The following is a 21,227-nucleotide window of genomic DNA, read 5'->3' as shown; positions in this document are numbered from 1 at the left end:
CTAGACTCGGAGGGTGGACCAGGTGGACTGTTGGCTGGTGCGGCGGACCAGTCACACAGTAGACCCGAAGTGCATGGCTGTTCTGTGATCGGATATGATATGGCATGTTATGCGTGTATGGTATATGTGGTTGGTATTTTGGGGATATCTCACTAAGCTTTCGGGCTTACAGTTGTGGTTTTATGTTTTTCAGGTTCTTCAGGAGACCGTGGCAAGGCAAAGGCGTGATCGTACCGCTCCTCATGTTTATGTCGTGATGAGATTTTGGGAATACTTTAATTTAACTGTATCGAAAACCTTTTTGTAATAATTTAATGAAATCGGGGTGTTTTTGAAAAGTTTAAATTGGTTGGAATTTTTCGGTCGTTACAGTATGTTCATGGATTCTTAACTCTCTTTCTGAATCCATTTATATTGGACATGCCTGTTCTGAATTTGCTTTGGATGTTTGGAATGAACTTTGTGAAACCTATTATAAGGCTGATGGTCAGTTGTTTTTAATGTTCACCAACAAATTAATAGTCTCACACAAGGTAGTTTGTCAGTATCTGATTATTTTAATAATTTGGGTGGTCTATGGGAAGAATTTGATGGCTTAACAAAGTGTCCTGATTGCACTTGTGAAGCAGCTACTCATACTAAAAACCATTCTAAACTTATGAAACTTATGCAGTTTCTTAGTGGTCTTGATGACTCATATAACCAGGTTAAAAGTCATATTCTAATAATGGAACCATTGTCTGATGTATAGAAATGTTTTTGTTTCTTAGTGGTCTTGATGACTCATATAACCAGGTTAAAAGTCATATTCTAATAAACTTCTATTATTTCCAGAGAAGAGTCTAATCAGAAGCATAGAAATGTTTCTGTTTTGTCTAATAAAAATCAACATTCTTCTGCTTTTGCTGGTAAATTTTCTGATAATAAAAAATTTAAAGGAAGGAATCAGAATTTAATCTGTAAGAATTGTGGGATTAAAGGACATACTATTGAAAAATGTTACAAGCTTATTGGGTATCCTAAGGATTTTAAACCCAAATCAGAGTTTAATAAATCATCTACTGTATCTACTATGTCTCCTCATATTAGTGATAATGCTAATGTTTCTGCTGTTTCTTCTGATAAGTCTGATCATCATTTTCTAACAAATGATCAATATACAAAGTTAATGTCTCTTCTTCGTGAGAAAGAATTATCTGAAGGTGGTACCTGTTAATGCTAATATGGCAGGTATGTCTTGTAATAACATTTTCTTTAATAAAGAGAAGTGGATTATTGATTCAGGAGCTAGTCAACATATGACTGCTTCTGAATCACATCTTTCTGATTTGGTTGATGTTTCCAAACTTAATCTAAGAGTTGATCATCCTAATGGTTCAACTGCTAAAATAGATAAGATTGGAAATATTAATCTTTCTGATTCTATTGGTTTATCTGATGTTTTTGTTATTCCGGAATTTCGTGTTAGTCTTTTGTCTGTTCATAAGATTTGTAAAGAAAATAAGTGCAAAGTCATTTTTGATGAAAATAATTATTTTATTCAGGATTCCCTGTCAATGGAGACTGTGAAGATTGGTAAAGAATTTGGAGGTCTTTATTATTTGGAAAATCAATTGTTAGGTAGGTCTAACTCAGTGTTTAATAATCATAAATGTTTTGTTTCAAAATTGACCTGGCATAATAGAATGGGACATCCAGCTGATAAAGCACTTAATTGTTTAAAACCTTTTTTGAATTTTGAAAATGATCTAGTTATGCCATGTGATGTTTGTCATAAGGCTAAACAAACTAGGGAGCCTTTTCCTTTGAGTGAACACAAGTCATTTAGTCTTGGGGAACTTGTTCATTTAGATGTTTGGGGTCCCTACAGAGTTACATCTCTTGGTGGTTTTAGATTTTTTCTTACTATTGTAGGTGATTATACTAGAGCAACATGGGTTTATTTGATGAAGTCTAAAGATGAAGTGTTTAGTTGTTTTCATGAATTTGTTATGTTATTAGAAAATTAGTTTAATGTCAATCTAAAGATTATTAGATCAGATAATGGAATAGAATTTGTTAATATAAAAATGACAAGTTTTCTTGAAACTAAAGGAGTTATACATCAGACATCTTGTGTTCACACTCCACAACAAAATGGAGTGGTAGAACGAAAACATGGACATTTATTGAATGTTGCTAGGTCTTTGTTGTTTCAAGCTGGTTTGCCTAAAAAGTTCTGGGGAGATTCTATTTTGACTGCAGTTTTTTTTTTTGATAAATAGAACACCATCCTCTGTTTTAAATGGTAAAACACCTTTTGAATTGGTTTATAATCGTGTTCCAACATATGATAATATTCGTGTTTTTGGATGCTTAGCTTTTGCTACAAAGTTAAACAATACTGATAAATTTTCTGAACGATCTGAGAAGTGTGTTCTTATTGGATATTCTAGTGTTAAAAAAGGTTACAAGTTATTTAGTCTTGACAATGGTTATTGTTTCTTTTCAAGGGATGTGAAATTTTATGAATCTGTGTTTCCCTTTAAGTTGGCTTCTAAATCTAATGAATTTTCTGAGTCTCTTGAGTCAACCTTTTCACATGCTAAGGATTCTTGGGATCCATTTTCCTATGATGAACTTTTGGTCTCTGAAAATATTAATGATAATCAAAATAGTAGAGAGTCTGGGTGTAATAATCAGGATGGTGACTCAGTTGTAAATCAACCATCTGGTGCAACTAATTTTGGTATTGATGGTAGTTCTCCTTTAGATGCAACAATATCTAATCAGGAAGGTACACATGGTAGTGATACTTCTGTTTCGCAACCTGAGGTTGTTGCATTAGACTCCACTAATAGTTCTGAGGAAAGTCTTAGTCATTATGATTCTCAACAACTTGGTGTTAGAAAATCTAATCGTGAGTCTAAATTTCCTCAAAAGTTTAATGATTTTGTTATAGAAGGAAAATATAAATATGGAATTGAAAGGTCTGTTAATTATTCTTTTCTTAGTCTTAACAATAAATGTTTTGTAACAAATTTAAATAAATCGGTTGAACCACAAACTTATTATCAAGCATCTATGGATCCTAATTGGGTAAATGCTATGAATGAAGAAATTGAAGCTTTATATAGAAATAATACTTGGAAGATTTGTGATTTACCTCCTGACAGGAAACCCATTGGTTGTAAATGGGTGTATAAAATAAAGTATAAATCTAATGGTGAAATAGAAAGATTTAAGGCAAGGCTTGTAGCTAAGGGATATAACCAGAGAGAATGTATAGATTTTGATGAAACTTTTTCACCTGTTGCAAAAATGGTTTCTATCAAATTGATTATTTCACTTGCAGTTAATTTTAATTGGAATTTGTTTCAATTGGATATTAATAATGCTTTTCTTTATGGTGAGTTGGATGAAGTTGTTTATATGACTTTACCACTTGGATATAATGATAAAAATAATAATAAAGTTTGTAAGCTATTGAAATCTTTATATGGGCTGAAGCAGGCTCCTAGGAAATGGAATGAAAAATTGTGTGGTTTTTTACTTGATTTTGGATTTATTCAAAGTGTGAACGATTTTTCACTGTTTGTTAAGAGTTCTAGTGGTAATATTGTTATATTACTTGTATATGTTGATGACATAATTTTGAGTGGGAATTGTGATGATGAAATTAACAAAGTTAAAGATTTTTTGAAATCAAAATTTTTAATCAAAGATTTAGGAAAATTAAAGTTTTTTTGGGTATTGAAGTTATAGATATAAATGAGGGTGTTTGTTTGTGTTAGAGGAAATATTGTATGGAACTGTTACATGAATTTGGAATGTTAGGTTGTAAACCAGTTAAGACTCCTCTTGACTGTAATGTGGTAATTAGGAAAGAAAGTATTGATGTTAATGATTCACTTATTCATAATGTTGTTCTTTATCAAAAATTAGTTGGAAAATTCATTTATTTAACCATTACTCGACCAGATATTTCATATGTTGTTCAAGTATTTAGTCAATTTATGCATTCTCCAAGAAAATCTCATTTTAAAATTGCTGTTAGATTACTTAGATATTTGAAGTTAAATCTTGGAAGGGGTTTTCTATTACAAAAGGTAATCTGTTTTTAAAAAGCTTTGTTGATGCTGATTGGGCTAAGTGTTTGATGTCTAGAAGATCAGTAACCGGATATGTTATTTTTCTTGGTAATACTATTGTGTCCTGGAAAAGTAAGAAACAGGATACAGTTTCTCGATCCTCTACAGAGTCAGAATACAGGGCACTTGGTGTTATTTCCTGTTAAATAATGTGGATCTTAAAAGTTTTGTTTGATGTTGGTTTGAAAGATTTAACACCTGTGTCTATTTTCTGTGATAATGAGTCAACTATAAAACCGGTTCATAATCTGGTATTTCATGAGAAAACGAAACATTTTGATGTTGATACTCATTTTATAAGAGATAGAGTTTCGAAAGGGATTGTTGAAGTTCATAAAGTAAGTTCAGAGTTGAATCTAGCAGACATTTTTACTAAACCTTTGGGAGTTGGACAACATGAACGGAATTGCAAAGGTTTAGGTCTTGTTGATCCTTTTCAGGGTAAGTGTTGATTGAGTTGAATTATAAGTTTGAGGAAAGGTGTTGAATTATTAAGATATTGCAATACAAACTTATAATTCATTTATATCCTTTTATGTATCCTTTTAATATTTGTATTTTGGTTATTTTTGTTATATTGTTATGTTTTTGTATGGAAGGATATGTTGTGTATATTGTGCAGGAATATTTGATTGAAGTTGTGATATGGTTAAGATGTAAAACACGTGGGTTATATCCGATCCTTATCTTAGATCGGTGACCTGGTTGACTAGTCATGGGTATATATTTGTTTTATTTGTGAGAAATGAAGAATGTGTAACATTTACAACATAGAAATCAGTTTTATTCTTTCATCTTCTTCGTCTCTTTTCTCTCTAGGGTTTTGTTCTTAGAGTTTATCATTTCTTCCTAATCTTGTGTAATTGAGTGTAGATTAGGTAAGAGTCTTGTAGTGAGGTTCTTTGTAGAGAGAAGAGTGAATTTTGTAGTGAGGTTTTATATGTAAGTTTTGATGAAAACCTTCTGGTTCTTAATAAAAAGAACTGATGATGTTGTGATTTTGTGTGTTTTGATTTTTTTTGATTTAGTGATGTGGTGAATGAAATCAAGGAGTTTCGTGAATTTCTTAATGTTGAAAAGGAATCTCTTCCAGCACTTCACTTTGGGATTCAGAAAGACAACGATGATCATCATACTTTTGTTTCAAATTCGATTATCTTGTTTTAAATGAATTTGGAAGGTGAAAACAAGCTTATAGATAAAAGCAAAAATTTTGAGATTAATTAGAGTTTGGTGAAGATTATAGAAGAAAAGGATGGTCGGTATGTTGATTATATTTCGCAGCTCTTGGATGCAAAACTTAATCCTATTCTTCCCAAGGTTAATCGGCTTATGGGTGTGAAATTCAATCCCATTCTTACCAAGCTCGGCCAGCTCTCTAATGTTACGAGTAACGGTGCTACTTCATAACAAGGGGGAGAAGGAATTAAAAATGCGAATACTGGAGAAGGAACTGAGCCTGTCAACACTGAAATTCCAACTCAGAATGTCAACATTAAAAATCCCCATCAGACTAGAAATATAGAGAAATCTGATGCTCCAAAGATTGTTCTTGAAAAGCGAACAATGGAAAGATAAATGAAGTATTTCAGAGAAAAAGCGAGTATGTGACAGAAGGTTAATGTAGCTTCTAGTTCAGGAAAAGGAAAAGTAAATGTGATTTTGGAAGAAGATGATAATCATGTTCTCACACAGGAAGAAAGAAAAGATTAAATTGCGAGAGACAACGAGCTTGATAAGTTAGAAGCTCTCAAGGAAACTCTTGATCAACAAGATGCTGAAAAGCAATCTGATGTAGAGATTGAAGCATCAGAAAGAGCTTTATTTCTTGGATGGACTGTTGAGCGCATGGAGAAAGAAGTTATTAAGAAAGTGAACCTTTTTGGTTGGAACCAATCACTTCCTTCTCGGTAAAGAATAATCCTGATTGTCAATTGGATTTCCCAATGACTACAAAAGCCTTTTGTGTTTTAGAGCTTAGATAAAGTCGTAGATTTTCCTTTAGGAAACGCAACAGTGAATAAAACATTATTCAATTTTATGCCAAGCGGTAAAGAACACAGTTTGAGATTTGGAGCCTAAAAAGAATTTCAGGTCTAAAAGTTGGAAAACCTTTTTAAGCAAAAGGTTTTGTGAACATCACTTTTAAAGGGTGTAGAGGCGTGAATCGTGAGGTTTTTATTTTTACTCTAGTTGATCTTCCGATGGTGAATCCATATGATTGGATAGTACTTCTCAATATTGTTGCTAGAGATCCTGTGAAGCATGAGCATATCTTTCAAATTTTGTGAAGAGTGATAAGAGGCTACACTCAGGAAATTTTAAAGATGGATATAGAGATCTCAAAGGTGTTGAAACCAATTTTGAAACCATTCCTACCACCTGAAGGACTGGGAAGTCTTAAGGTTGGATTTATTCAGAAAGAGTCATGGGGAGTGTTTTACAAAACATCAGATAATGGGGTGATGTGAAACTGCATGATGTTTTTACAAGACAAATACTTGTATCCAACATCTCTCACCAATGTTTTGTCACAAACTGAAGTTTGCAAGTTAAATGATTCAAGTGATGTGAAATGTGTTTCGGATATGATAAGATGGTTGGTGATGGTTTATACGGTTTTACTGAAGACGATTCCCATGGTGTTTGATGAGAAGAAACGAAGGCAACATTCGCAACATGACACAAAGGGGGAGATTGTTAGATTTTGGATTTTATGTTGTGTCAAGTTTTATATGCGATTGTGTCCGCACTTTACTTTGTATTGTCAGTCTTCACTTTTGTATGTGAGATGAGATGTTTTGTATTTCACATATTTGTTTATGTTTAGGTTCGCAGCTTAGCTGTTGACTTAACGTATTGCAATCTGACTCTCCCCTCAGGCCTATATATACGAAAGTTAGTTAGTAGAAAGAGTATCTTTTGCGTGAATAGTTCCCTACTCGTACCAAAGTGTTCTTTTACTCTGTAATAAAATCGTGATCTTATTTACATCTTTGTGTTCTTAATCTTTTTTATGATCATGACGTTCTCAAATTAGAATGTATCCGTTCCAATTATTCTAACAATATAATTCCAATTATTCTAATAATATAATTGGCTAAATTGGTCAAAAACAATAAAATTAAGTTTATATATGTGGGGAGCATTGGACTTCAATTTGCAAATACGTGTATCCTCTTTAAAGACATTGGTCATTTTCATATATTTTCTGCAATGATAGTTATTTTGTGATATATATATATATATATATATATATATATATATATATATATATATATATATATAGTTCACTTTTGTACTTTAGCCATTTCTTTAATCATTTTTCATTGCCAACAGACATCTTTAACATAAAATTGGATAATCTTCCAGCATCCACCTTACCAGCTCACCCCAAAGAACATCCAAGGGGCAATATGGTTAATGGTTTGATCCTATGACTTTTGGATCGGCTTCAGAACTTTTTTTACACACTTGTAAAACATCGTAGTAGATGGTTGGCATAAAAATGAATGCCACAAGAAGCTCAACCACATTGGATCCTGAGATTCAAACCCTTGGCAGTTCCTACAATTTTTGGGAGAAGGATCACGCCATCACGGACATACACATAGTTAACACTGAGACTCTCGTGACAGTTAACCAGAATCTTGGTAGACTAAACATGACGTTCTCAAATTGCATCAACCATCCATATAAAAAAAATATAATACAAGCAAGCAAGCGATGATGCCTTTTTTCTTAGACCAAGCTATCTATTATACTACATACAAAGAAAACAGCACAGCAGAGCCCTATATGAAGAATCCTTGCTAACAATAAAACATTACTCTTTTCACATTGTCCTTGAGGGCAGGCAAGGGTCTGACACCAGTTCCCTTTGTCCCATTTTCCTGCATTTCTGGTTCAACATAGAACCTTGCCCGAAAGGCAGCTAAATGTGCATAGTATGCTGGCGGAACTGCATCACCAATGACCAAACCAAACACACTTTACTCTTTTTGCCAATCTAGCCAAATATGTTGCCTTTGTGATCATTTACCTCCCAAATGTTGGCCATATACTTTTTTTTTTTTTACCCATAATAGCAATGTACTTGTATCTCTTTGTCCATATTAGTAACTTTGTTTTTTTTCCCAACAATAGAAACCTATTAGCATTTTGTTACAGCGACATACTTACATTTTATATCTAGGTACATTGCTATTATGGTCCACTACTGATAATATATTGGTAGTGACTAGTGACCAGTGACAAGTGAGAGTAAAGTATATTGCTATTAGCCCTCTCAATCTTAAAGGCCATGTCTCTGTTTCTAACACAGGGCTTTATTATACTGATAGTGATTGGATTGGAACGGAAACAAGGGTAATTAATGTGAATGGGATGAAATTTGCAAACCATTACTCTAAAACGTACCTATAGATACAGAGCGTGTGCATCTTGCATATGTATAACAAAGATTGTTTGTCAACGACTGAATCCCGTCTGCAGTGAAATTGTTCTCATCCCACAGAACATGGTAATGAGCAGGTCGACTTGTCCCCTGACACATTATTGAAGAAAAAAAAACACAGTTATCGACTTGAATTGTCGCTTGGCATTTATCAAGAAAAAACTGCTACTTTCAGCATTTTATAAAGACTATTTTTCCCGATTACCAGTTTTCAGAAAGGGAATGAGACAGCTAGCCAAGGTTATTGTTTTTGTATGAATGCTATAATAATAATAGTTCCGTGGCTAAACTGATAAAATGATGAGCATACATAATTTTTTTTTCTGTATTTTACCCAGATAACAAAATCAGATGACCGGGAGAAATACTTTGTTTCATGGTTAAAATAAGTATAGTGTTTTAATCACCAGAGAAAAAAAAATTTGAGGATAAGTTGGTGAAATTACATATATTTCGCCCTTTTCATAACGAGCAAAAAGTAGAGGAATGTATCCAAATGTTAATTACTCGAAACAGAAGAAAGTAGTTGACCTGAATACCGGCATGGCTGCAGAGATAAAAATCAAACTCTGTTGGATGACAAATTTTGGTATCAACAACAGTACCTGAAGAATAAGTAGAATGAAAAGGAGTAAATAATAAAGATTATTCAAATATTCTAAAAAAAAAATTTACTTAAACAGGCAATTTACCGGGTAAAATATTTCCACTCTTGTCTGTGGTGCTACGGTCCCTATGATTGTTTGCAAATAATCGTGTATGGTGACGTTTTTGCACAACAATAAAAGTCACTGGTGGTTGGTAATTTGGTTCTAAAGATGCACAAGCCTGTAGTCATAAATTAACCCTAAGTTAGTTACAATATTGATATTATGTTTGCAGTAAAGTACATTGCTATTATTGGTTTAAAGAGAAAATATGTATACACCGACCTTACGAATAGCATCCAATTCATACAGTAACACTTGATAAAATTGCCCTTCGCTCACTCCGTCCCTGTTCAAATTTCAAAACATCACAAAGAATGTGATTGCTGTTTCATTTTTTTCATAAACAATGTATGAAAAATACTTGACAAAATGACCTATATTCTATGACTTGATAAAAAAATGACTCAATGGAAAAAAGAGGCTTTACCCATTATATCATACAAAATTTTCCCTCATTTATTGTTTTTTTCTCAAGTATCAATGATTTATCCAAACAGCATTGCAAAGAAATTTTTTTGTGATGGAAGAAAAGTTTTGGTTACCTGTAAAATAAGATCCGTAGCGGTTTCTGTCCTGTTGCCTTGCGGAAAGAAACTAGAAGATCCCTGCATGAACAATCAACATATAAACATAACATATATATATATATATATATATATATATATATATATATATATATATATATATATATACTAGCCGTTTACCCGCGCAAAGCGGCGGACGACAAATAGTTTGTTTCGACAATTAATTTCTTTTCAATGGAGAATGATTATTTTCAATTCAATCATTAGTTTGTTTTAGGAAACATGTCATATTAAAAATAAAGAAAATTCATGAAATGACCAAATTATAGGGTGTTGAGTATTTATTTGGATGAAAAAAGATCTGGTCAAAACCTTGGAAGAGAAGATTTATAGGGGTTTGTTTAAATTTTAATATTATTTTATTAGTGATTAGTTGTACAATTAGCTTAATGATTTGGACGTCTTAAAAAAATATTATTATTTTATTCAATCTATTTTTAGAAATAATGGGATTTGTTTTATAAGATAGTAAAGATATATTAATTTAGGTTAGTGAATAGTGAATAGTGACATTTACCTGATCATGCCACCACTGACAGTTCCACGAACAGGATCTTGCCATGTTTTGTACAAATCTTGAATAAGTTCCTGTCTATGAGCTTGAGCACAAACCAATCCCGCATATTTTGTCACTTCAGGCCAATCCTGGGAAGCTACTACCTACAGTTTACACTCTTTTTCTATTCAGCATCACTTCTAGACACAGGGGTAATATATATATATATATATATATATATATATATATATGTGTGTGTGTGTGTGTGTGTGTGTGTGTGTGGTGGTCAAGACTCACAGCAGCTATTGAGGGGCTAGAGTCTTCTCCATTTTCTGGGTGAGTGACATCTGCTCCAAATATAATTGTCGGTATGTCACTCACTAATGGTATTCTGCAACTAATAGCATCCAAAAGAACTGTGTTTCTACCACCCATCTGCATCACAATTTACTACTAGTTAGATATGTCTGCAATAATGCTTACTGAATACACATTAAGGTGATCTTTCTTATGTACTACTTAATGGTGACATATAACCTAATCGGGTAAGCAATATATATCTATATATAATATGAGTGTTTCTTTTGACTTAATGCCCATCATTTATTTATTTATTTTCATTTCGTTTCATTATTTTGGTGTACTGTCATATTCTTTGAAATATTTTTCGATCATCAAACAAAAGACTTATCCAATGATTGAGTAACTGGATCTTTGAACCATCATACTTGGTTTTCCAATGTAAACTAATCCCATGAGAAAACGCGATAGATAGATTGAAAGATGAGTTGTTTTAACTTTTATACCGCGGGGTATATTGCATGACATAGCAACGTAGTTTAGTCTTGCTATCAATATCAATATAGGGAATGTAATTTATTTTTTTACCCATAATAACATTGTACTTACATTTTCTTGTTAGGGTTTCGAACCACAAACACAAAACTTAAGATGTGAAGAAGAATTGAAGTTACAAGATTAGGGTAATTGTGCTATGTCCCATTGCTTACATAATAGAAAAAGTAGTTATGTAACTTGAAACTGTTAATTAATCATGTTGAAAGTACGTTGCTATTATGGGTAAAGATATATAAGTACATTGCTGTATATGAGTGTTTTCTTAACTAATAATAGCAATATGCAATTTGAAAGTTGTAAATTGCTCACGGGTCTCGGGTTATGTTGCTATTATGTTATGGGTAAAAAAATAGCTATTTTGAGTAAAATATAAAGTACTTTTACAAGTTTCAAGTTACATATTGCTAAAGATATGCAAATATGTTGTTAGTACAGGTAAATATTAGGGGTAAAAACTTAAAGAACACTGATCTTCAAAGATAAGAAACAGGGCTATAGGATCATATGATTTGTACCTTAACATTGATCTTCAAAGATACATTCGCCAAGTATTGCTTGCTAATCTTGAACACGTATTTCGTAAGACAACATTGAGATATCAAACCGAGATCCGTTTCACATATCCGCTTTATATCACCTTAAATACAAAAAAATAAATTATAGTATTGGTTCACCAATAAGTAGAATGAATAAATGCATACCATATAAGGATCCATTATTATCAGGTAAGATGACTAATAGAAGCTCCAATTCATTTCCTTTTAGCCTGTTCATTGAGACATGATAGACATGCCTTAGTGCTTTCTCAACATGCTCAGGTTTGGCTGTATAAATTGGTATCACCGGGTCTGGATTGAATTCCTGTAGAACAATTAGGGTAAAATAATCATCTACTTATTTATGAGTGTAAGTGAAGAGAGGTTAATAATACAAGTTTGACCACATAAAATATAAAAGGAAAAAATACAGAAAAGTACCCTCACCATTTTATCGATTTAGCTACTTAGTGATTAAACCATTATACTTTTTAGACAAACTAAAAAAAAACAAGTTTTCTTGATTACCAGGTTTTGAAAAAAAAAATCATCTCAATCTCTCAACACACATCGCCTACTTTCACCGTTATATCTATCTCGTCACAGAACTATTATTTTAATGATTATTGTGATAATAGTTGAGCGTTCAATGGCTAAAATTGTCAAAAATACGTGGTGGGTCTTTGTATTTTGAGTAAAAAATGAATTTTATAAATTGTCAAAAAGGTAGAATGGTTTATAATCAAGTATAGGAAAAGTTATGTGGGTAAATTGATAAAATGTGTACTTTTCCTTCCCCGGAATAAGCTACAATCCATAGATGTTTAGTTTATTTTGATATTTAATAATTTAAAATGTAAAGAGACTGAAATATACCATGCCAGATTCTTGACACATTTGAGCCAATTCATTACAGAATCCACGAGCAACACTTTCTTTGACACTTGGAGAGAAGTTTATGCATGCCCACCGGCTAACAGTCATCCCGTTAATCACTTTCTGCAAAAGTTGTGGATATGAGAAAATGATGGAGGACATATATATATATATATATATATATATATATATATATATATATATATATATATATATATATATATAAACAGGCCCAACTGATAGAATGTATTTACAAAAACGAATTTAATACATACCTTGTTCATCATATTCCACTGACCAACTTGAGGCAAGCAATCCTTTTCTTTCCCAGCATCATGATATTTTAGCTGCATATAAGCATTTGTTGGGACAAAAGCTGGAAGAATAAGAAACAATTTATCCAAATAAAAAACATGAATTAATTAAACAAATAAAAATCAAAATTCATACCCAAGGTGCAGGTAGCACTCTTGCCTCTACACATGCTAACTTTTCGCTGATTCGGATACCAAATTCCTTAGCATAAGGATCTTGGTTGTATGAATTTTGGTGAACTGTCTGAATTCAATAAGAAAGAATATTATCACATTTTCTAAATCTTGTTTACAATCGTTTACCATATAATGCATGAAGGATAATATCAAAAGGTTCATACTTTTGAACGCAAAGGACGGATAACAAAATATAATAATGCATATACAGAAAACGCTACCAAAGAATAGAAAAATGCTAAGAATAAAATTAGGTATTCTAGAATAATTTATTCCAACAACGTTGTTTGCTTCATTTGATGACAAGGAATGAATTGAAAAACTGTACGGAATTATTAATGACACACATCTTTTTCTTGAAGGAATGGTTGATTCCTCTCATTTCATTAATTTCCATTCCTTACACAAGGTTGTTTTTTTTTTCATTCAATCATAGAAAGTAATGACAATTTGTAATATAACCATTTTTTATTTATGTAATTATTAATGACAATTCATAAATTAAAAAAAATAAATTACAATTTTATTTTTTTTAAATAACCATAAAGTCCATTTTTTTATTACAATCTTATATCATTTTAATGAAGTTACAATATGTTTAGATTTTAAATTTTATAAATAAGCAATTGGCTAATCATAACTAAATATTTTATAGAGTAGTAGACTGTAGATTTAAGACTATACACTTTATTTACATATACTATAAAACATTCTTACATGCCAACCAAATATGATCATGAAATATAATGACTCATTTCTCATCCCCCAAACTTAAAAGAAAAAAAAAAAAAGCAATGTTCTTGTAAAAGTTCAAAAAGTAAACCACTATAGCGACTTCGGATAGATCATAGACATGTAAACTTAAAAAATATTCAAACTTGGCCCTTATTTTGCAAGATGAAGTTTTTTCTTCCTTTTGCATAGACAGTTTTCTTGAAACCAAAAGCCAAAAATAATAGTTGGAAAAGTTAACGAATAAAAAATAAAAAATAAATAAATAAACCTGCAATATATCATTTTCACGATCCTTGGGTCTCTGGCAGGTAACTTTCAATAAAGCTGTAATTTGTTTCTCATTTAACCTTTTTGTATATCGTTGCCCTTCAACAATTTTGCATGCCTAACCAATAAAGAATTCAAAGGTAAATTTATACTGTAGTCAAGTCAAGTAAAGTATACCAACAGAAATAGTCAAAACTTGCATGCATGAACTAATCAGATCTTGACCTCCATTGGTAAATAGTTGGCCTTCTTTTGGTTTCCTACTTGAAGGCAAGGGAGATGAGTTAGCCGAATAGTGAATCCATATATTTCTTGAAAGTATTCAACAACAGACTTCATGTTTGCATTGTCATCAATTGGGAATCTGTTTAAAAAAAAAAATAAAAAAAGTTTAGTAAATTTCTTCATCCAGCATCAATTCTAGACAAAAAGGTAAAACGGTCATTTACCCTCAGTCATTTTATATTTAGTATCACTTCTTGACCCATCTAGTCTCGTTCAGACAGTTCATTCAGTCCAAAAAAAGAAAGTATTTGTCGATACAACACGTGCTCCATTCACACATCATTTATCGATTTCAACACTTTATCCGTACGGAACATAACGAGAAAAAAAAAATTCTTACACTAATTCTCTTGTGGGTTGCGACGTTAATCCAAAAACTCGATATTTTCTTCGTACACTCCCTCTGTGAGTCACTTCAACTTTCACTCCTCTAAGAGCCTTTTTAATCTACAACACGTTTGTTTTTTTATATATAGTATATTAAATGCAAGAAAAGTGAGTCATAATTTGTTTACTACAATCAAGATTAAAGAGAAAAGGAATACCTTGACATGGTGAGAATCAGAGAGCGGTCTCGATAGCACATCTTTGCCAAGAAGCTGGGCTACGAAATCTATTACCGGGAGAGCCTCAATAAAAGCCGCTGAAGCCATATCTATACAATCAAAAAATTACAACTAACTTTCCATTTTCCAATTATAATTACGGACAAGAAATTGATCCCACCCTTTTTGGGGACATTAATTTAAGTCATAGTCCAACACTTTTTTTTTGTCATACCAATATTTAGTGACAATCCCATTTGAGTAGGTCGAATACTTTGGTAGAATCCACACCATGACTCCAGGCCTTCTCCCAGCTGCTGCGCTTTCCGAATATTAGGAGAAAAAAAGGACCTTCCCACTGGACAATACCTATTCAGTAGTCATTGTAAACGTAACTTATTTTCATTTCCTTCAATTACACTTTTTGTCGGATTAATTTAAGGCATTGTACTTTAAAAATTGCTCCGGATTACATTGCAACAATTGGGTAGATTTTTCAAAGTATAATTAATCTTATAAAAAAAATGATACTCCATATATATATAAATTGCTATTCCTGGCATTTACCCCAAAAATAGATCACCTTCAAAAGCAAAAGTCAAAACAAACCTGTTCTTACCTTTTCGTGGAAAGCTCTCTCAACACTATGTCTAGAATTTGGAGGGCTTCTTGTGAACCATCTGCTCGTTTACCAGCTAGAAATTCGCCTAAATGGTGCAAATTTACATGTGCCACGAATCTAATCACCACTTTGTACTCCCTCTCTCTTCTGAAAAAATAAATTAAAGAAAAACACCGAAATGATTAACAGCATAAAAAACTTCATGCCTCAGGAAGTTTGTTTTGCCATTTATTTGCGCACAACAATGGGAATGTTGACCACCTCAACTTCCTTCTATATTATGTTGACTTTTCTTTACATACTTAATTTAAAAATAAAAAAAAATAAAAAAAAAAAAAGTTATTCTGACTGAGTGGGCCCACACGGCCCTGCCCCAGAGCATTATGTGATCTAAATCAATATAAAGCGGGCCACACTGCCCTATACCAAACGCATCATGTGACCCACACACACTACTGCTGCTGCTGCTGAGATTAAGATGTGTTTTTGTAAACCCAAAAGCAGCATTGATGTTGATTTTCCATTAAAGTAAGAAATTGATATAAAAAGTAGAAATGTGTGATTCTTACTTGGGACTATTGATCCCATCCTCTTGGTCCACCAGTTTGATCCTAAATTCCTTCCAGACAAATGGCAGCTCACCAGCAGTAAATAAACACTTGCGCCCGTCATAAGCAGGCAACCTCGTCCCCAAATCAGATTCTTTATATCGTTTCACCAACTCTCCCATAATAGCTCTGTTCAAAGCTCGTGATGTTACTTCAGGAAGTATGCTAACCTGTGGGTGTGTGGGTGTAAATAATACTATTATATAATCCACTTTCACAAAATACTAAGAATCTATAAGCAAAGGTTGGTCTTCGTCAGGTGGGGACGCACATGGGTGGCATTTTTTTTTCTTTAATAAGATCAGTGGTTAAAGTACAATTGTTTGAATTGAATTGATGATTTTAAGACTCTATTATTATTTATTAGTGGGCTCTACTTAAAACAAAGGAAAGGAAAGACTGAAATAATGCCACAAAGACCGTTTGTGTCAGCAAAGGGCCCCAAATCATATCATGATGAAGAAGAAATAGATAAAAAGCAGATGAATTATAGTCATACAGAAAGGAATCAAAGGAAACTAGCTTACATCATACTGGTTCAAGTCCTTATCTGGTAACTGTGCCATAAAATGGTTAGCCTTGACCATACAAACTGTCCCTGTTTGACCATAGCCTGGCCTAGGAGCAAAACTTAAAGACTTGCTTGAACAAGGAAAACTACTCATTTCTGATGATTCATTCAAATTCGAAGTTTTGTTACAATCAAACTCTGGTAGATCTGCCGCCTTCTGGGTACATGGCCTTGAATTTGGACGCATAAAGATGCCGCTTTCTTGATCAGATGATTTCCTGCCACCTCTTCCCCTTCTTCTTCCTTTGTTCCTGTGTGGCTGATGATGCTGGTTTTCATGAGCTGCACAAGGTGGGGATCTCCCATTTTCGCTCGGAAATGTTTTCAGGTTTTTTTCAGCTTCTGGGTGCATCTGATTTTGTAAATTCGATTTGGGTTTCACCACAAGGTGTTGCTCCACTCCTTCTTTGATTTGCCTTGTGGGCATTCTTGCTTCTTTTTTGACTCTGAATCTTTTTTCTTTTTAACCTCTTATATTTCTGTTAATCATCCCCTGCTGAAAACCAAGAGGAAGTGTTACAAAATCTCTTTAGGAACAACAAAATTCCAAAAATGAAAATAAAATAATGGGAATCAGAAAGTGAAACCAAGAAAAAAGATCCTCTTAGATGCTTCGTATCGAGTAATAGCAACACTAACACCCACAAACTAGGAACTTAAGGGAAAAAATCCAAGCGGAAACAGTTAAGAAAATATAATAACAACACACAGAAGAAAACAAAAACGTTTTAAAGTGATCTGGAACTTACCTAATCAAACAAATGGGTATCAGTCATCATGGACGAGGAGGATGGAGTAAAGAGCTTGAATCTTGAGACCAAGTGATGATGAAGAAGATGAATCTTATAAACACGCATGCAATTGCTTTTTGTGCTTTCTTTATCGACTGTAAAAGGCGTTCTTGAAGAGAGCCTGGTTCCCCCACCTTTAATAGCTTTATTTTATACACTTTGAGACTCGCTTTTTCTCTCTCCTCCTAAAACCCACAAACTCTCTTTCTTCTGTTTGATTTGTGTCTGCGGTTTCTAGGAATGGTGGCACTAACCTCGGGGGATGTAGCAATGGTGGAGGTGATGGGCGTGGGACTGGGAGGAATGTATTGTTAATGCAAACCCATCATTAGAATTTAAAGCAATCATGCACCAAATAAGAATAATTCGAAGTTGCAGGCACTTGTGCAGATTTCTCGACGCATGCTTTGATTACCCCATCTCTTCCAATGTTTTCCCTCTCCACTTTCCATGTCGTATTCATTATCGTTTCACAAATGTTGACATAATATATTTTAAGTTTTAACAAATAATTTACAGTTGCTTTGGATGTTATAATTGTTACAATAACAAGTTAAAATATTCTATGAAACTACTATTTTATCTCATTTAGTTTTTTTTAGGGCCATTGAAGTTTTTATTTTGTTTTGGTTCGGCAACCAGTTATATTCTATGAAACTACGCAAATGGTGCATGTGGTTTTTCTATAAAACTAACAACTTGTGTGATGTCGCATTGTGGTGGCATCAAAGCGTTTTGTAAGTTTATTGGGTCAAAAATATGGTTTATATTTGTTTTGTAAGTTTGTTGGGTCAAAAATATAGTTTATATTTTGTTTTTCTAAGCATTTATTATTTTAATTATTTTGACCAAAAATAATATAGGATTAATTGTATCTTGGACCGAAAAACTCATGTGTTTTGATCTAGTATTGGATTATTTGTATTTTGGGTTTGGCCTTATATATATATATATATATATATATATATATATATATATATATATATATATATATATATATATGTTGAGGAGTTCATGTGAGGGACATAGCCAAGGAGCTTAAGTGTGTGTATTCTAAGTGTGAGATAAACAAGAAAGAAGAGTGTGCGTGAACTATGTGTATAGAGCATTAATCATTTCATTAATACATTATAGATTCATCTTCTTCTTCTTCTCCTTCTCTTCTATTTTGATCTGACATCATCCAATTAATTGAGATTCCGCACCATCAATTGGATCGGATTGATACATGAGCATATTTGGGGACTTACAAGTGGAATCAGAGTTTGGATTGTATTAATCAATTTTTTCAGATCTGGAGCTTATTTGATCTTATTTTGAAGAGATTTTTGCGTTTTTGGATAGATCTTGGCAAAATAAGAGGGGCTTGTTCTTCGTATTTTTGATAAAAACGAGTTTTTGATCGAGTTTTGAAGCAAAAATGGTGAAAAACGTCGTTTTTTTCGCGATCTAAAGCAGTGTTTTCAATCAGGCGGGTTTTCTGTCCGAGTTTTCGGCCGACGGCTCGGTGGTTTACGGCTCACTGGGGGGTGCTGGGGATCAAACCCGGGTGCTGTGAGTCAACAATCACCAGCCTTAACCAGTTGAGCTATAAGGCAACTTGTTAATTAGCTTGCTTGTTGTAACGACCCAAATTTCACGTCCAAAAATTTCGTTTTAAAAACATTACTTTAGAAAATATTAATAGTTAAAAACATTGTTTGATCAAACCATATCAAAACGTAAACCATGTCTAAAAGTCAAATCATACAACCATCAAAATATCAGAGTATAAATCCCAGAGAATCTCGTAAGTGCGGAAACAGTGTGTGTGCATGATGTGCCGCTACCGCGCCGGCTCTTTCCCCTTCGACGAAGAGGTACCTGAAACCAAAACTGCAAACTGTAAGCACAAAGCTTAGTGAGTTCCCCCACTGTACCACATACCATATAATCACATAACATACACATATTGTCAGGCATATATGGGTGCCCGACCTACCCCTTCGGCCCTCTCGACCGGACATTGCCTAGCATATCTGGGTGCTGGCCTCCCCTTCGGTCCTCTCGACCGGATTCTGCCTAGCATATCTGGGTGCTGGCCTCCCCTTCGGTCCTCTCGACCGGATACTGGAGAACTACTTCTCCCCTCTACTACTACCACATAACATGTATCGCAATATCAGTATCTATCTAACATGGCTGGGTATGACTACCCCTTCGGCTCTACCGACCGGATATCTCGGGGACTATCTCCCCCTACTGTCACTAGCACATAGCATCATATCATACTAGCACATAAACGCAACACAGGTAGTAGTAATCCCTAGATGAATATCACAGAGACAATCATCTACATACAACTCCTATTGGTGGGCCGGCATTGTGGCCGTAGACCCACCGCTACTGGAAGGTAACTCACCTCGAAGTAGCTGCTGATCTGAGCGGGAACTGACTGTCTACTGCTGCTGCTGCTCCGGAAATCCTCCGGCTGCAATTCCCACAACATACTTAATCAAACACTACTAACTGTCCTTTGGGTAAAATGACCATTTTACCCCTGATCATGACCTAAGTCAAAATCAGAGTCAACTTCCAGTTGACCCGACTCGCCGAGTTGGCTTTCCAACTCGCCGAGTCCTTACCCAAACGTTTGCCCTGAATCCCGTTCCTACTCATCGAGTTAGGCGACGACTCGACGAGTTCTCCTTCTTAATAGATACTCAAGTCCTTCATCCTACTCGCCGAGTTGTATGAACAACTCGTCGAGTTCATCTTCATCCGATGAACACTTATGCTAAGACTCGCCGAGTTGTATGAACAACTCACCGAGTCTGTTCTTGATCTAAGGAGATTGCCTTGAACTCGCCGAGTCAGGGCATTGACTCGCCGAGTACCTCCATAGATGAGTTCAGCTTCCGACTCACTGAGTCACACCCCGTGACTCACTGCTCACTCGACACTACGAAAAGGGGACAAACTCGGAGACTCGCGAACAGACTCGCCGAGTCACATGAACGACTCGCTGAGTCGTTGCCATGCACCCACTAAATACACAGATCTGCTCGATTCCAGTCCATGCCATTCATAGATCTGGGCTTCTTTGACACGAATCACACGTAAAGTTTCCAACTTTACGTGTAGATATTCACCAATATGGATTTTAGGGTTCAAAATGCCTCAAAAGGGTAGATCTAGGGTGAACAAGCAACATGGGTCCATAAAGCTAACAGATCTGAGCTCCTGGAGCTCAATCTTGCCTAGATCTAGAGGCCAATCAACGTATTACGAAATATTATGCACATACAAGCTTGGGGGATGGCTCAAGAATGTCTTAAATAAAGCCTTAAGCATAGAAACAGGGGAAAATGGGATATACCTCAATGGAACTGCTGAAATAACACAATGAAGCTTGGATGGCTTCCCTTCTTCTGGATCTACTTCCCTTCTTCTTCAAAACCTTCAAGAGCACACAACAAATGCTTCAACTCTTCAAAGAACAAGCTTAAACGAGGGTTGGGAGCTCTGGGGGGTGGATGGGGGCTGGCCTGGGGTGGATGTGTTGCTTAAATAGGGTGCAAACCCCCGAAACTTAGGGTTTCATCCAACAGCTGTGACTCGCCGAGTCCAAGATATGGACTCGCCGAGTCCAAGATATGGACTCGCCGAGTCGACAACTTAAACGTG

General features: G+C 34.3%; 1 protein-coding gene across 4 annotated transcripts; it reads right to left on the bottom strand.

Moving 5' to 3' along the window:
• Positions 1-7,784: 7,784 nt before the first annotated feature.
• On the bottom strand, positions 7,785-17,953 carry LOC145074817 (protein argonaute 10-like). Of its 4 annotated transcripts, none has more exons than XM_079021142.1 (22): positions 17,520-17,953; positions 16,727-17,266; positions 16,161-16,369; positions 15,589-15,738; positions 15,205-15,338; positions 14,970-15,079; positions 14,765-14,871; positions 14,365-14,503; positions 14,141-14,257; positions 13,097-13,204; positions 12,922-12,993; positions 12,647-12,769; positions 11,936-12,095; positions 11,750-11,871; positions 10,674-10,811; positions 10,398-10,540; positions 9,839-9,901; positions 9,519-9,582; positions 9,279-9,414; positions 9,118-9,191; positions 8,550-8,676; positions 7,785-8,091 (listed from the first exon to the last, which is right to left on the bottom strand). In XM_079021142.1, exons 2-22 carry the CDS (start codon positions 17,195-17,197, stop codon positions 7,943-7,945), a joined length of 2,916 nt encoding a protein of 971 aa, XP_078877268.1. In that variant the 5' UTR covers positions 17,198-17,266; positions 17,520-17,953; the 3' UTR covers positions 7,785-7,942. The 4 variants fall into 4 exon arrangements, with proteins under 4 accessions (XP_078877268.1, XP_078877267.1, XP_078877270.1 ...); XM_079021141.1 differs by having other exon boundaries at positions 16,727-17,263; XM_079021144.1 differs by lacking the exon at positions 17,520-17,953 and adding an exon at positions 17,358-17,379 and having other exon boundaries at positions 16,727-17,263.
• Positions 17,954-21,227: the final 3,274 nt, after the last annotated feature.

The sequence above is a fragment of the Lactuca serriola genome, chromosome 9 (assembly GCF_051521515.1).
Source record: "Lactuca serriola cultivar US96UC23 chromosome 9, Lser_US96UC23_V15, whole genome shotgun sequence".
NCBI lineage: Eukaryota > Viridiplantae > Streptophyta > Magnoliopsida > Asterales > Asteraceae > Lactuca > Lactuca serriola.
The sequence above is the reverse complement of the archived record's forward strand: the minus strand, read 5'-3'. Positions and strand labels throughout refer to the sequence as shown.

Coding starts and splice junctions, on each gene's coding strand:
- LOC145074817 (XM_079021142.1), bottom strand. CDS start 17,197: ATGCCCACAAGGCAAATCAAAGAAGGAGTGGAGCAACACCTTGTGGTG. Junction 15,080..15,204: donor GGGATTGTCACTAAATATTG/GTATGACAAAAA, acceptor TTGATTGTATAG/ATATGGCTTCAGCGGCTTTT. Junction 9,415..9,518: donor AATTGGATGCTATTCGTAAG/GTCGGTGTATAC, acceptor TTATGACTACAG/GCTTGTGCATCTTTAGAACC.